A 16,992-nucleotide genomic window follows, 5' to 3' on the forward strand; every position below is an offset into this window, starting at 1 on the left:
GTTCTCAGCTTTTCCTGCAGTCCTAAAATGAACCGTCCAGAGATGTGCTTCCATAACTTCATTGAAATGCTTGTGAATGGGCATCTTTGGGTAAGCTGGAAAAGAACTTGTTATGATTAGGTGAAATCTTCCTCTTGCTGTTTTTTCTTGGGGAGTTGGAAGGTAGTAAATGCTCCCATAAAAATTACTGTGAAATCTTGAGACTTTATTGGAAAGCCAAATGTTTCAAACATTTTAGCACAAATCTAAGCATATAGAAGACGAGAAACCAGAAGTCTCGTTTCTGGTAATTTTCCTCTTTGTTTTGGAATAAATTCTGCAAGTGTAGAATTTCTTGCTAGAGAATATCCACTTTTCCCTTTTCCAGCTGGCTCTGAAGAATCATGTTTGAGCCGGGAGAAGGGAATATTCATATTAACCCTTTCCAGCTACCTCCGAAGAATCATGTTTGTGCTGGGAGAAGGGAATTCCAAGGAGATTGGTGGCCTTTTTCACAGAGTAAGCATTTTCCACAGGCGGGGTTATGCCAACCATTAAATGACTAACATGTAATTAGGAGGCTGGATACTTATAGTTGTCATGTCCCTGATGCCAAGGGAGTCCAGGACAGCTGTGGAGGAGTGAGCACCAAGGGAGATGAGGCTTGGCTGACCAAGCCATTTGTGTCTGTTGTGTTCAGCCTTTGTGTTGGCTGTCTCAAGAGGCAAGTGACTGCGGACAGTGTGGGGTGTCTCCCATGTGGGTTCTGCAGTGAGCGTATGGTAGAAGGTGCTGCTCAGGAGAAGGCCTGCTGTAGAGATACAAGCTGGACAGAAAGGGAGTGCTGGAAAAGGGAAATCTCACGCACTTCCTGTTCTGCTGTGGTGAAGAACAAGTCATCTTGCCTGGGCTGGTTTATCTGCTCTGTCCATCTCTGCCTGAGGAACTCTTTGATGCGGAGCTGATCTGAGTGTCCTTATCAACTCCATGCTTGCCTCTGTTTGTTTTTATTCTGAAGTTCGCTCCCTCATTTTGCAATAACCCACAGGGTGCTGGGTGTTGCTCAGCCGTGCCTCAATGAAGGATCTTCATTCAACACCTTTCCCTTCCCATCACACCAGTCAGTGCGACTCCTGCGTCTTCCAGCAGCATTCACTACGTAGTCCAGACTTTAGTCAAGCCTTGGTTGGCGGTCAGAAAGGCTACCAGACCTACCGGGACCTACCATGGGATCTTCAAAAGTAGGTGGTGTGTTTTTAACTTCACAAGTCTGGTTGGGAGGTATAATGGTGATAAAGGATGCCGACTATAGGGCAGCTTTAGGACTTCAAGAACACATACATAAATCCAGAAGAGAGATCTGTTTGTTCTCTTGCATGATCTTGGACCTCACTGCTCTATTTCTGCCCCTTTTCATCCTTTTAGATTTAGGGTACATCATGGGTATGTCTGAAATATGCAGCCTGAAAAGGGGTGATAGAGGGAAATCTAAGCTGCAAGTTATAGGTTGAAAGGGAGGCTTTGCAGGTAATGGTCTGGATGAAGAAAATGACATGGCTATGGCTGGAGTGAGAAATCCTTCCCTAGCATGGCCAGAAGCACAAAGATTTGCTTTCTGTTTAGAAAGACGATGTGATGGCTCAGGTTGACACTTATTTTTCCTCCCTGTGGTTGTCTTATCCTGCCCCCAGCAGGCTTTTATTGCAGCAGTGCAGAATCCAGGAGGCTCTTTTGTGTCAAAATGAAATGTTAGTAACATGATTTTTGGAAACCATGGCTTTTGGTTAGGTCTAGTTGTAGTATTATTTCCCCCAAACCCTGCAAAAAGTCCCAGTTAAGTCAGTGACGGCAGCACAACTGCATAAGGAGAGTGCTACAATTATTTACCATTCCATTTTTAAACCTGTTACTTTTAAGGAAAAACCTGTGATTCTAGGGTGTAATGACGAGGTGTATTGTCTCACTGATGTTGTGCAGTCAGAGGTGTTGGACATCTTTAGTTCTGTTTTACTGTAACAATATTTCAGACAGTGCTGGAAAGTTCAGAGTGTTTTTACAAAGGTAAGTCTCCTGGCTGTGATGCTGTTCTGTGCTCTACTGGGGCAGAGCAGGGATCTGGTCATAAATGCACAGCAAGCCTCCTGGAATTTGCTATTTCTGTATAAATGCTCTGGCTCCTGGATTCAAGTGGCAACAGGAGATGCTCAGTCTCCTTGAGCTTGTTTTTTGTTGTTGCCTCAGGGATTGATGAAGCTTGAAAGTATGACCTCAGAAACAAAAACACAAAAGAATTTGATTAACACCCTAATGATTTGGCTGCATGGCTGAGGTTCTCTGTGATGGCTGAAGACTTCAACACCAGTCTTGTCTCTGGCATTGCTTTGGGCAAACGGCTGTGGATGCTTGCAAGATAGCGCTTGTTTTTTAATCTGTCCTCGGTATTTTTAAAAATGTTGTGGTTTGGGTTTTATTTACTCATTTGTTTTAATAATTTCTGGACATGCTGAAATGCAAACATTGTGTCTGGATTCACAAAACTTCTACTTCATGCCCACTTAAGTGTTTTTCTCATTTTGCGAGGACAGTGTTATTTTAGTCAATAGTGTTGGCTTTGTCAGAAGAAGACTGAGTTCAGCTTTTGGTTCTGTACTCTTTTGTGGTACCCTGCTCAATACCTTCTGCTATGTATAATATCCATACCTCAAAAGTTATTCTGCTAAGTTAGGTGAGAAAGAAATCACCATCAGTTGTGGATACCAGTTTGTGCATGTTACATAAAAAGGCAAAACTGAGTGAGAGTTCTCTACCTTGCAGAATTGAAAAGCCATTTCTTTTTCTAGTTAGATATAAATCTAGATGCTGTGTCTTATTGATATCAACAGTGTTGTAAGTGATTTTAATAAGTGTGCTAGAAGGTAGTTAAACAACACCTGAGTCCAGTTTGGCCTCCTCCTAATTAGGAAAGGATTTAGTTGTTTAAATAGTTGTTTAGATTATTATAAAATAATCTAAACAAAATAAATAGATATGGTAAAATAATCTAAAGTATGTTAGGGGAAATCTGTGCTGGATAATTAAATATTTACATGTTTGGGAAGGGATGGAGACTGCCCTGCCTTAATCAAAGACCCTGTGTAGCCTGTTCAATGTCCAGAGTTCTTTGGGCAGGAATGTAGATCAGAGCGTGGAGCTCATCACATGCTGTGCCTTAGTCTCTTATAACAGCAGTGCTTCAGTTATGCCTCTTAACAACATTTCAAGATGTTGGAATGAGTGCTCCATAAAATCCTTCAGGAAGCAAAGCTGCTAAGGAAAGCAGGGTGGAGCAAACAGCCTTGCTGGTCTTGTCCCTCTTATGTTGTGCTGTGTCCTGCAGTCTGGGAAGCAAATGCAGTGTCATGCCATAACTTCCTTGTGATGATCTTGCGCCGCTGGCAGGGAGAGCTACAGAGTGGCTGGTGCTGTATATGGTAACCTAAAAGTGAATGTGTAGGTTGAAATGCAATGCCATCTGCACCAATTTGTCATGCAAATTGGTGGGCAAAATGAGTGTGGGCAAAGTGGGTGTAAGTTACAGACTGCTGAAGTGTAGCAGGAAATGGATACCAGCCCTGGTGCTGGGAAACTCATGTCCCATCATCATTACTGGGAGTTAACCTTGATCATTGCAAGAGGCAGGTACAGTTCCCGCATGGTACCAAACAGAAACCTATTCTATGCAGTTTGCCCCAGAGCAGATCCTGATTCTGGTAAAGCCTAGTGAAATACATCTGATTCTGGTACACACCACACCTGGGTTAACTCTTATGGAGTTGGTACAGTTTGTGTTTCCTTGCCACGTTCACTCAGTTTCTGACCATTTTAAACTGGAAAAACAGAATGAGAAAGGACCTCCTTCTGAGTCTTAAAATCTAGTTGTCGTCATCAACTGAGCCAGCTCCAGTATAAATCCCACAGCTACTTTGGCCTCTGCTGTTCCTGTTAGAGTGTGTTGCAGAAGTACCTTACTTATGTTTTTCACAGTTTTAGGATTGGGCATTTTGAGTCAGCATAAGCTTCTAACGTCAAGTCATTCTGCTTCCATCACATACTTGTTGGATATCTGTATTTCTGGTTACACAGCGATCTCCGTTCTGAATCAAGTCAAGCTAACATAAAGCCCGGTATGGCTTAATTTGACATTTTCATGTGAAAGATACAAGACAATCTGAATACCTCATGTGGTCTGTGGGTAGATTTTGGTAATAACAGGGGGACAGATTTCATACAGGATGGAACAGGGGAATTGTCCAGTTTCTCTGCCAATGGAGAACAACCCGGGATTTCAGAGTCCCAGCTGAACCTCTTGTTTAAAAAGCTTCCTCTAATTTCAGCAGCGTTTCCCCCATGAAGAAATGGGTCCATCTCTGTTCACTGAAAATACATTGCTAGATTACAGTATCTCACTGTTTATCTACCCAGCCTAGGAATTGTTTATTATAGATGAAGTACAAAATATGGAAAAACTTATTATTCAGCCAGAAACATAAGCTCCCAGGCCACAGAAAAATGGGATTCTCAGTGGACATAAGCTGTCATAGATGCACACAAAGTATCACTCAGGCAGAAGGGCTGGTCTGTTGTATCAGATTTGCAGAACTCCTCAGGATGGATGTATGTAGTTGTTTCACAGTGTTATTGCACGTACCAGTAAAGAGGCTTATTTTGTTAAAGAGGTTAAAACACCATCACTGCCCTGTTACGTTCTTGTTTATATATTGTGACATGGTTTAGTGTGAGGTGTCCCTGCCCATGGCAGGAGGGTTGGAACTTGATGATCTTAAGGTCCTTTCCAACCCTAACTATTCTATGATTATCAATAAAGCTGATGGTGGGGTTTTATCGTTCATTTTTCTTGAAACACCTTAATAAGAGAGAAGTACCACATGTGGTAGAAAATTTGTCTAAGCATGCCTGTCTTATAGGACTAAGCCCAAAGGACATTTAATAGCCCACAAGAGATCATCTTTAGGTGACTGTTTTGGGTTTGGCTGTTAGGCTGTCCTGTCAGCACCTTTCCTGAGCAGACACTGTCAGTGCACGCATGCCAAAGCAGATATGGTGCATGCTGACTTAGCTAGACACTGTTTCTGATTCGAAGCTCACTGGAGGGGTTCCCGTAGGTGTCAGAGTGTGTTTTCTGCCCTGGCGAGGAAGACCTCTGAGGCTTTTCCTCTGGAACAGGCAGTTTCAATTACGCTATTTAAATTCCAGTAGGGAAAAGGCCCTTATTTCTTTCGTAAAGCAACGGTTTCAGGCTGCAGCGAGGCAAGTGCATGCATATTTCAGTGTGGTGTTTACGATAAATGGCACCCTTTAAAATGAAACAAGTTAGGATATTATGTAAGAGTTTTAGTCTTCCTTTGAGACTGACCTCCTCCCCCCCCCCCCCCATACTCCCCTATTACTGAAAGTCAACAGACATAATCAACTATGTCCTTCTTATGTCTGCCTTGTAAAGTGCGTAAGTAGAGGGATCATTCAGGCTCTGTGTTTGTTGGTGTGAGCTCCTTGTTGAAGACAGGGTTTCTCCGGGGCTTCTTTGTGTTCTAGGAGTGGGGGGGGGGACTTCAAATGCAGAACGCAGGGCTCCAAGTCACCTACCACCACAGGACATATCTCAGTGGGTATTTCTAGGAAAATGCCAGCTGGATACCAGGTGAAAAAGCCAGGACAGTGTTAGGAATAATTAGGAGACAAAGAGAGGACAACCAAGTAAAATGGTTACGGCAGAGGAATGATTTTATAACAGTTTTTGTCATTTATCTTTGTCAGCAAATATTTCACTCCTCTTCCTAATCGGACAAATCTTAATCAGGGACTCTCTCTGTCTTCTGCAGAGAGGTGAAACCCAGTTCCTGACTGTGGTCTAATTAAGATTTCTGTGGAGTCTCTGGGGTAGAGAGGACCCCACTTAAGCTGCAGGCAGAAGGGACCCTATCAGAAAGCCTGATGAGGTCAGTGGGAGGCTTTCAGCTGGTATTTGGGTCAGGCTTAAAAACTCCATTTCTCCTCTACTGGATTTCAGTGAGCACCTCAGCTGAAGTGTTTCTAATCCTGCTGTGCTTTTCTGTGTTACGCTCCCTGTTCCCTCTCTGTTGTTCTCTTAGTTTGCAAGGAGTTAACAGGGACTGCTTGACTCTTGATCTGAGAAAACAAATTTCCACTGTTCAACTTTTAGCAGCTCTCTGCAGTATAGTCAGGCTCTGATGGGTCATCACGTGGATGGAAGCTGTTTCAGTTCTGGAATAGTTACTTCTCTTGTGTGTCTTGAATCCCTGTAAACATTGTCCAACTTTGCACAATGGGACATAGAATCATAGAACGGTTTGGGCTGGAAAATCTAGTTCATCTAGTTCCAACCCCCCTGCCATGGGCAGGGCCACCTTCCACTAGACCATGTCGCCCAAGGCTCTGTCCAGCCTGGCCCTGAACACTATCAGGGATGGAGCATTTACCACTTCATGTCAAATTAAATAATTGATTGTTGAGAAATGAACCTCAGGAGACAGAGCAAAGCAGCAATAATGCTCAAAGTTAATGGGGATAGAAAAGTATCAGGACAGAAATCTTAGTTTTCCTCTCACAGATATATTTAAAAACCTGTATTTCAAATCCTCCTTCAAATCCTTTATTCAAATGGTGAAGTATCAAGATGGTACAGCCTAACCAAGAACATTTTATCAAAAATATCTTTTGTTTTTAAAACCAATTTTTGTTTTTTAAAACAAATTAACAGCGAAGAGTAAACCTTAACAGTTGTTTCATATTGTTGTTCAACAACATTTTAAACATTTTTGTTTAAAAATATTTGGGAAAGTTTATTTAGGAAAAAAAGGAAGGAAAAAATCGACATCTCAAGTCCCAAATCAGCCCTCCCCTCTATTATGTGACTCTCTAAGATGTATTTGTCAAAACAGGTTCTTGTCTGAGGAAATTCAGTTTAGAAGCTGATGCTGAGTCCCCTCTGCACCTCTCTGACATGATGCTCTCAAACAGGTTTCATGAATGAAGTGAAAGTCATGTGTGTGAGTTGAAATTACATGTGTGAGTAGCAGTTGCAGGCTGGGCTTTCTGTTTGCTGAATGATACCATGGCACTTGAAAGGGAAGAACGAGAGTTACAAAAAGTGTTACACCGTGTACAAAAGAACACTGAAAAGGTTTCAAACTACCTAGTACTCGATATTTAACTGTGTCCTGGCCATATTACTTCTAGCCTGAAACTGCTCTTGCACTGATACGAGAGATCCAGGACAAGTCTGAACAGATAGGAGTGACAAATGAGTATTCCTATTTTCACTCAAACAAATGTCACGATGTTTAGCCTCACGTGAGTCAGTTGTTTTCCAGGCTGAAGTAATAAGGCTTTAATTGTAAGGCTTTACATTCAAATTAGAATGAAATATCAATACCTGCTTTGGAATTTATGCACAGTGTGTTTGGTGTCTCGTTCCTGCACACAGCTGCAGTGGTCACTTGCAATTATTGCAATTTCCAGCTTATTTTAATGTATTTAAACTTACGGCTCATGAGATGTCTGTTTCAGAAATGAGAAGTATGTATTCTGTTGGGAATGTGGGATGCCTCATACCCTCAGGAGAGGGTCCGTACAGCCTGCTTTCCTGGGGATGGCTGTACCTTGACCTGAAGGGGTGCATGTTTGTGTGAGTGAGGTACCCGACTCATAGAATGAAGGACTCTTGTCAGAAATTGTGGCTTCCTGTCCTGTATTTTGTAATGGCTGATAACATAGTAGAAAGTACAGCTTTAAGTATCTTCATATGTCTTTGAGTTTATAGTCAAAGCCAGAATTTGCAGTAAGTGATCTTTTTCAGGCAATTTTTTGTCCAACTGTAATATTGACCTACGGACTATTGACTTCCTTTGTGTTAATTTGGATTAACACCCGTGTAATTAAGAGTATGTCAAAGAGAAGTATTTGGTGAGGCTTCCTACCTGTCTACCTTGGTCCATTCACGTGTCCTTGCCCATCCCTGTCATTCCATCCCCGCAGCAAATACAGCTAAAGCAGTGCTTATCTTTTGCTTTTAGATTTAGTCTGAGTGAAACAGGAAGCACAGGCTGGTCCTCTAAATACCTCTCTTTTTTTGTCCAGCCCTGCTTTGCAGGCCAAAATGGACTGAGCAGCTTCCATAGATCTATACTATACAAAGCATGGGATGCTTTTTACTCTACAAAACAGTTTTAGGAGCAGAAGCGCCAGTGTGTCTGTGATAACTGATTTGTTTAACCAACTGAAATCTGCTTACACTGCTGTATGAAAGTTCACCTAACTGAAAAAAGTTTTACTCCAGTCGGGGGTCACATAGGAAAGTGCTCAGTGGGACTCCTATTTAATTTGGCCCTAACAATAAAAAACACAAGCAAACAACAGATAAAACAAACAAACCTAACAAAATCACCCAAACCACAAAACTAAATCAAAACCCCCCACAACCCCCCCCTCCCACTCTCCCCCAACACCTCAAACCCTGTCTGTTCTGTGACTTCTTGTATATCCCAACATCTATTTCAAAACAGTCTTGAGTCATGGCTTCAATTCAAGGCTGTTGGGTGAGAAGTCAATTAATGCTGCTGGGAAGACTCAGCTGATGTTGAGGGAGCTTCATTTTGGGGCGTGGGGTGTTTAAATAGGAAAGGATCTTTTATTAATCTTCACCCTTTGTTTTTATTTTCTCTCAGAATTCACCAGCCAGCCATCAAAATAAGACATTTTGAGCCCTGGAAAATTGCTCTAATTGTTATTGGAGCAGCAGTGGCAGCAGCTATCACCATTGGTCTTCTAGCTTATTTTTTGGCATATGGTAAGTTTAATATAACATTCCTATGTGTGGTGAATTTCCTTGTTTCTTGTGCGACGCAATGCTGGGATCTTGCTTTCCATCAGCCTGTCCCACCATTTTGGGGAAACCCACCGGCTTCTCTAGAGCTCTCTTTCCTTCCTCATTTAGCATCTTTGCAGATGTCTTGGGAACATTTCATGCTGTGCAGGGTGGTTTAAGGCTGTGGTTTCTGTTGGCTTTCACTTGCTTCCACTTCTTTCTCATGATCTCTTTCTGTGATGAGGTCAACACACAAGTCTTCTGGTCTCCTTTATGTGAGTAACAGCCTTCAGCCTGTTTCTACCAGTGGTGTTTCTCTGTTCCCTTGCCCTGATCGCCAGCAGCTGCCTGCCAGGGCTTGGTATTGAGTGGGCATGCAAACCAGAAACAAAGGTAAACTGACCAGCAAGATGCCACTTGTGAGCCTAAAGTGTGACCCCTGTGTGAGCCCAACGCGCTGATGGTTGGCCACAGATAGTAACTGTTGGGGAAACTGGGCTTTTTGTCCTTGCTTGGCTTAGATCACATAACTCAGCTGAGCTCTCATACCTTTTGGGAGCTGTATTTGAATGGGTTGGACAGAGGTGAAGGCTCATCCACCCCCTAGATGTCTGAATATCAGTGAGCCCCAGGTGTTTCTCAGAAGTTTAAGCATCTTGGTTCTTTGAGTATTGCCTGTTCCTCTTCTTTCACTTACAGATCAGAAGCTGTTCTATTACAGTGCCAACATAAAAATCACCAACATCCGGTACAACAATGAATTGTCCAGACAGTCCTCAGGAAGGTTTAGAGACCTGAGTGAGAGGGTTGAGAGACTGGTAAGTTTGGACTGTTGTGCCTTTCTGTTAAGGACTGTGTGATAATGCAGTAGTCATTATCGTGAACAGCACACTCTTAGACCATGGGTGTCTGGTGTACCCTGAGCCCCCATGGTCAGCAGACCATGGATCATGACCTTACCTGACAGACCAGGCACTTGCCAGTCAACTTGTTCTAGCATGTCACTTCTCTTTTTCCCTGCAGTGGTGAACTAGATATTGATAATAATCTCAGCTTCTTCCTTTATCAGTAATCACCTGTGTGCGTCTTCTCTTTCCCTGCCCTGATTTGTGATGTATGCCCCACCGTCTCAAAGGAAAGCATGCTTTTACACCCTTTCCTTTATGGGGTGGGGAACCTGTCAGACTGTTGCTGTGTGTTGAGAAAACAATGCACAAGCCCTTTTCCTGCACCTTCGGTATGTTTTGTTGGGAAACCCTCCTACAAATAGCAGAGGCTGCTGAGTGGCTCTCAGTCATACAGCAGCTATGGAAATAAATAGACACATTGCAATTTCCTTTCTTGTTTTCTCTTTGAGACACTTCCCCACAGATGCTAATTACAGAGTTCAGCTCTTTATAGCAATAAGCATGTGATTGTGGTTGTATCTTTTTGTGTTTCATTCATCAGAGTCCAATTTGTATCTCCTGCCTCCTGTTTAGCAACCTTGCGTAGATACTCAGTTTAACAGGACGCTCAATGCTTTGCTCCCCACTGTCATTTAATCAGGGCCACTTGTCCACAGCAAAACGTGAGCTGTGGTGAACACTGTTCTGGAGAACTAGGGTACTACATAAGGATTTGGCAGTGCTAGCATCTTTTCCTGGCTCCACTGCTAAAAGCCTCAGAGATCTTAGTCAAGTTGTCCTCTTTTCTGTGCTTGTTTCCTTTCCGCCCTCTTTGCCTAGCGGGGACTGTACCAGGTTTCCCAAGATCTGCTTCTGGTGCATATTTGTATGTATAGAGTCTTACATAAGCTGCATTTATTTAGCTGCTACCACTTTACAACTATTACCTGATAATCGCAGGCTTTTAACTTTGTGATATAGGACCTTGGAGAGGGAATGTTCTCCCTGAACAAGACACTGTGTATTGCTGAGGTGGGAGGAAGGCAAGGGGTGGGTAGAAGTCTGAGGAATTACACTTCACTGAGTAAAGCTGCATCCCTTTCTCCCACTCCATTCCCTCTTCATTTTTTAAAAATGTACCTCCTTTGGCAAAGAAACACTTATTGTAACTGAGAAGTTATTTCAGACAGTGTCCAATAAAGTCAGGTTTCCCCTAAACATGGCTATTAATTTAGATGTTTGAATGGAAGCCAATGTTGTAGAAACCCTGTCTCCTCTATGGGTGTTGAGCACCTCTGAAAGTAGTGACAGTAACTATCAGTGCTGGCTGAGCAGTGAGAATCATTATTTCAGGGCATGTTAATTGTACCTGAGAAGTATCACCCTACCAATGCCTTTCCTTCATTCCCATGACTTTTCTTAAGAGCTGTCTTGCATTCAGCCATTAACTTCTACCTCCCTCTCAGATTCGATGAGTTCTTTGCTGTAATTTTAGGTTAGCTGATATAAATGGTCCCTGCCATAAACTTTGACTTTTTGTGTTTTTAGCTCCAGGCATTCCAACTAACAAGGACGTATGAGGTTGAGAATTGCCCATAAGCTTATTTAAGTTGACTCTGTACAATTATTCACTATACTATTAGCGAATAATGGCATGTTCTTTTTAAGTCTGATTTTCTCCAAGCAGAACTCAGCTTGTGGTGGCAAAAATCAACGCAATCTTCCCAAAGACACAAATATTCTCTTGACTTCTTGACAGTCAGCTGTCTCGGAACATCTACATTTTTATCTTCAGGGGTTTCACACCATATCTTCGATAGATGAGGAGAGAGTTAAGAGGGTTTTATCACATTTCCTGATTTGTCTGGATTTACCAGAATTCTTTGTCTCTTCCAGACTGGTGTCAGGGTTTTGGATGTCCAGGCCTTCCCATGTCCCATGTCGTAGTAGTAAGGATACCTCAAACTCATCTTGTGAAACAATGAGTCAATGCAGATAAATGCGATGTCTTTCACAATAGTTGGTGCAAAGTGAACAGAAGTGAATCATCTCTGATAATCAGAAGCATTCAAATTACCTGAGTTAGTGCAACTCCCTGCCAAGTGTTCCATTCTCTGATCCCTCCCTGATGAGGCCCCCTTCATTTGTCCCCAAAACAACCTTGAAAGGAGCTCTTTTCAGAGTTGAGGTTTCATCAGGGAAGAAGTTTCAACTCCCATAGGGAACTCTTCCCATGCTTTCTTTGGAACTGTCAGCAAATGTCCTGGTGTTTGCTTTGGTTTTCAGACATGAGTAGTAACACCCATTGTGTGAACATTCCTGACTCTTATCTCATTGAAGGTGGGAGGGAATGCAGCCCAGGTCATGCCAGAGAGCTGATGAAGCTGGTGCACCAGTCAACATCTCAGGGCTGACTGGAAAGTCTGGAAAATGTCTTGTGGGGTGGAGCTGGGGGGACTGAGGAACAGATGATGAAAGGTCTTTGCTCTTTGCCTTGCTTCCTGCAAGTGGCTGTGAGCCTTTTCTTTGAGCTCTCTTGAAAAAGGAGACCTGACTAACTGCCACTATGGAAGGAGATGTTCCAGCTCACCAGAGCCTCCTTGGTTTCTTAGCTGGACCAATTTTACTTTCCTTGCCAAGCTATAACATGCCAGATTGTGCTCTTTTGCAATGGATAAAAAGGACACAGTCATAACCTCAATGGCTCCTTCCCCAAGGGGCCTCTATTTTATACTGGGTTCACTTAATGCCTGGCTGATCTGCACAACTACCCACTGTTTGTCACCAACTCCTGCAGCACATTTGGATTTGTTTTTTCTTTACCCACAAAATGTATTAATTCTTTCAGGTTTCCCAAGAATGCTTTGGGAATCCCTAATTACTCTCTTACTAACAGCATACTGGGGGGGATTTCTAAGGCCCTGCTTTAAGCTTTGCTTCTTCAGTCCCTCTGGCACCCTGGTGTGTGAAGAGAGTGGAGACAGCAGCTCTATAGATTGACCTGGGTGACTGAGATGATCCCAGTTTCCTACTCTGGACAGCAACACTAACTGTCTTATGCATAGGGAGGAGGGTGGAGGGGCTTTGTGTCCAGTGTGGAAAGTCATCTTTGACCCCAAAGGAAGGAGGTATGCATTCAGGAGAGCTTGAAATGAGTACCTCATCAAGCCCATCTTAAATGAGAATTGACTCAGTGGAAGGCTGACAAGTGTCTAGCTGTGAGAGAGCAGTGAATACCAAGCAGTCACAGCATATGGTCCCTTCAATACATGGCTGGTTGCTCAATAAAAATAAACACCAGCCTTTACTTTGCCCACCAGTGACTGGCAGATGTACCAGTCTGCTCTTCTTACCACAGTAACCTTCTAATACTTTCTCCTAGACGTTGTGGGCTTTCCCCTCTTACAGGACAGCCTATGCCACCCTTCTCCTTTCCCAGACACCTAGTGTCTCCCTGTCTCCTTCTCAGGTCAGAGCTGTTCCCAGTCCTGCTGTTGGGCTGCTCTTCCCATCCCAGTCCATGTGTCTTTGTGAAGTCTGGTGTTAGACCCTGTACTGATGGTACACTGCAGCCGATTCCGAGCCTGTGGCTTGTTCATTATCCATTACTCTCTCCTGATCCTGCATGACGGTAGGGCAGGCTGTGGGTTGGGTGGATGGATGAATGTAGCCATGAATGTAGTGTGACTTGCTCCTTTGCTAGCTGGGTGGCTGTGGGAGAAGTGAGGTGCTTCTTTTTTCTCCATGAGTGCCCTGAGCCACTGAGTGGTCTGGCATGGATTTCTCTTCTTGTCTCATCACCTGCAAACCACCTGGGCTCTCCCCCGTCCTTCTGCTATCTGAAACCAACACAGAACAACACTGAAACCAGCCACAGAACACTGGCTGGGTTTGGGCAAAGTGGTTGGGAATTGTATAGAGAAGATATCTGGGTACCTTCCCTGGGAAACTACTGCCTATCCCAGTATAGTCATTGAAGTTATGGAATTTCATTAATTAATTCTTGCCTCAGGACTCAGTTTTGTGTGTCAGGACATCTCTTTTAGAAAGAGACATCTTGCTTCACGACTTCAAGTGATAAAAGAATCTTCTGTGTCCTTAAGTATAGATACTGGGAGGGAGGAATTTTTGATGAATACAGCTCTTGAAGTTTGTCCTGTCTGATAGAATTGAATTAGTGTGGGTTTAATTTAGAAACAGTGTCTCTACTGAGTATTGCAGAAGCACTTGCAATACCACAGGAAAATCCTGCAGAATAGTTCTGATGACTGTGCCTGTTCCTTGTCAGTTTAAGGACTCATTGATGAGTCTCTGTACTGGAGCTGGTAATGAAAGAGGCAGTTTTCTCCCTTGGGAGATGATGATTTTAGAGGTTGTTAGTACATTTCTCTCACTACAATGGGGGAGAAGCAGAGGGGCGGGAGGTGCCACAGACCTCCTGCCCCACACACACCTCCTGTTCTTTGTGCTGCTAAGGTGAGAGAAGGATGCCAAGGACTATTGTAGAGAGTGAAAGGCCAACTCCATCAAGCAACTTCAGCACCTGAGAAGAGATCCTCAGAGATAAGAAAGATTTTTCAAGTGTTTATGGGACTCAGTTCCTTTAGCACATTCAGATTTTATTCACCCTCATCACAATGTTTGAGTTGCTTTGTGTTCTCTCTTTAATTCCCATAAAGACACCCTTGCTTCCATGGAAAGCAGAGATTTAACATCTGATAAGCTTGTTTGGTGGATGGGTTAGCCTTCAACTTGTAACTAGTTCAGTTTCTAGCTTATAACTGAAAGGCTTTGCTTTATACCCAATGATAAGCTTGCCCTCCTGATATCAGGAAGTACCTTGTATCATTAGAGTTGTGTATCCTAGAGTTGTGGTTATTGAACATCTGAATGGACAAAGCCTGCAGTACTGGCTCAGGTTTCCATTTGAGGTGAAGTCAAACAAAGCCCAGCTTGAAAAGATGGGCAGCAGTGAGTAAGTAGATGAGACCACTGTTTTATGACACTCGGCCTTTTTAGGGTCAAACATGACTCAGGTCTTCTTGGGGAGCAGAAGTGTTCATGTGTTTATTTGGGAGATGAAAGACAAGTCACTTCAGAGCCAAGAGCTAGCAGCAAAGCTGGCTGAAACCGTACAAGAAGTGTGTTTGTCAGATCTCCCATGTGGGAGTTAAGGTAAAGCTCGGAAGTGCGGGGCTTGCTCAGTCAGTGCCTTACGGTCCCTGGGCCAGGAGATCGACTCGGTAGGAGCAGATCCCCAAAGCAGCAGGTTTTTGAAACACTCCTAAAGGCTATTTGCTCTGTGAGACCAGACTGTGAGGACTAAGTTAGAGGTGACAACTGAACATGCCCCAAGAAGAGCGAGTGTGCTGAAGTTCCAGGGAGTCTAACATGACTCTTCACAGCAAGTTGGAAAGTACACATATTTAGATGTATCATGTAGCTTAATTTCCTGTATGGCACTGTTTTCAGATACAAATCCCCAGTTTCAAACCCCAAGCATTCCTAGGCTCTGTATGTGCTCCCTCAAGTACTTGCTTAGTACTGATCTGAATTAAAAAGAACAGAACTTTAAATAAACCTTTTTACTGTTCTTCACTTAATGCAATTTTATTTAGGAGTGCATCTATGGTACCAAAGCCAGAAAAGTGAAGACTTAAATGAAGTTTTTTGCAGACTTTATTAAAAGTACTCTCCCTTGTTTCTTGCTCTGCAAAATAATGTTGTAAAATGAAAAACAAAAAATATTTTAAAAAGGTATTAAGAAGCATTTTAAAGAAAAAAAGCCAAAACAACAAAACCGAAAATAAATTTATGGCATTTGACAACTTCTGCATCAGAAACTTTAAGGGAGTGGCTCTCTCGAATAGGAAACATTGTCGTTGGACTAGCATGGTACAATAAGGTTGCCCTCTATGGGCGACTGGGGCCAGAAACAAAGCAGAAAGCATCTTTCCCTGGTAATTCAGCCAAATAGTGACATACGGCAATGTTAACAGTGGCCAAGATGACTGTGTGGTAACTTGTTTATTTAGCTCTGGAATTAGAGGGTGACAGCACACTCAAATGCCAGTATATGTATATACACAGGTGTGGTCTTAAGAATATAGGTGAAATGCTGTACACTGAGAGTGGAAATAACTCACCGAAAGCTCTTACATCTTGCTTGTGATGCCTTTTTCAGAGATTACTATTGAAATCAGAAGAAGATGACCACTGACATAGGCATATATACTGCATTGACTTAAAAATTGAGATGCTTTCTTGCTTTTAACTTTTGTCTCCAGTTTTTCCTGTTCCCATAGGTCACAGTAGCACAGGGAACTAAAATAATACCGAGGAAAGTACCAAGTAATTCTAAATACTAGTGTGAGTTGATGCAGTGTAGTGCATGAAGCTGTAGCTCAGTGTTTTTCCTCACCTGTAAGATCTCAAACCATCAGTGTGCTCTACCTAAATAGTACGAATTTACAGGATAAAATGACTGGCTATCAATAACATGCCCAATACCCAACTTTTTGTCTAACTTAAATTCAATGATCCTTCAATTTCATTGATTCTTCAACTTACACAGTGTAATTTTCTCAAGCAATAGGCATACAAGCTGATGTTTAATTTTTTTCCTGGTTCGTCAGGGCAGAAGGTCTAACAAGCATGTACAAAGCCAGACACCCCTTCCTCCCCCATCCCCAAAACAACTGTAATTCAGGTCCAGTGTGTGGCAAGAAAAGCTGTAAAATGTGCACAAGGAAAATGGATGAGAACCTGAGCTGGAAAAGGAATTCAAAATTAAATAAAGGGCAGTTATTGATACTGTGTGTGATTAAGGGTAGAGCCTTATCTTAATTACAGACCCACAGTCCAGAATTACTGCATTGTTTATGGGTAATTAAATCAATGAAGTGATTCAAGATGTGAACTGGTGTCACTGAGATCAAAATCTGGCTGATCAAGAGAGTGGTTGTTTAGAACATGGTGTTGTCAAAAGGAAGAATCCAAATTCAGTACTGAGCTTGTAGGGTTGATGCTTTTTGGGTACTTGTAACCTGCATACATCACCATTGATTTTCCTTAGTTTTCATAAAGCTATTATTTTTCTAAGAGCTATTCGTTCCTGTATTTCATCTCTTTATCTCTAATTATTGCTTAAGAAAACAGAAGGTGCAGAGTCATTTTCCTGGGAAAAGTATACTCATTTGGAGTGGGGGTGGGAATACTCAAAGGCCCTTCTCTGGATATTGT

General features: G+C 42.7%; 1 protein-coding gene across 1 annotated transcript in view; it reads left to right on the forward strand.

Moving 5' to 3' along the window:
• The first annotated feature begins 954 nt into the window (after window positions 1–954).
• The window catches only part of LOC133282784 (transmembrane protease serine 11E-like), a 43,280-nt gene continuing 27,242 nt past the window's right edge, over window positions 955–16,992 (forward strand). The window contains exons 1-3 of the mRNA XM_061479051.1: window positions 955–1,220; window positions 8,724–8,845; window positions 9,563–9,681. Coding sequence (XP_061335035.1) covers window positions 1,057–1,220; window positions 8,724–8,845; window positions 9,563–9,681 — 405 coding nt within the window. The 5' untranslated portion in view covers window positions 955–1,056. The remainder of the gene's footprint in view (window positions 1,221–8,723; window positions 8,846–9,562; window positions 9,682–16,992) is intronic.

The sequence above is a fragment of the Pezoporus flaviventris genome, unplaced genomic scaffold, assembly GCF_033815535.1.
Source record: "Pezoporus flaviventris isolate CSIRO_AGI_PZ_B2104156 unplaced genomic scaffold, CSIRO_AGI_Pfla_v1 ptg000002l, whole genome shotgun sequence".
Taxonomy (NCBI): Eukaryota; Metazoa; Chordata; class Aves; order Psittaciformes; family Psittacidae; genus Pezoporus; species Pezoporus flaviventris.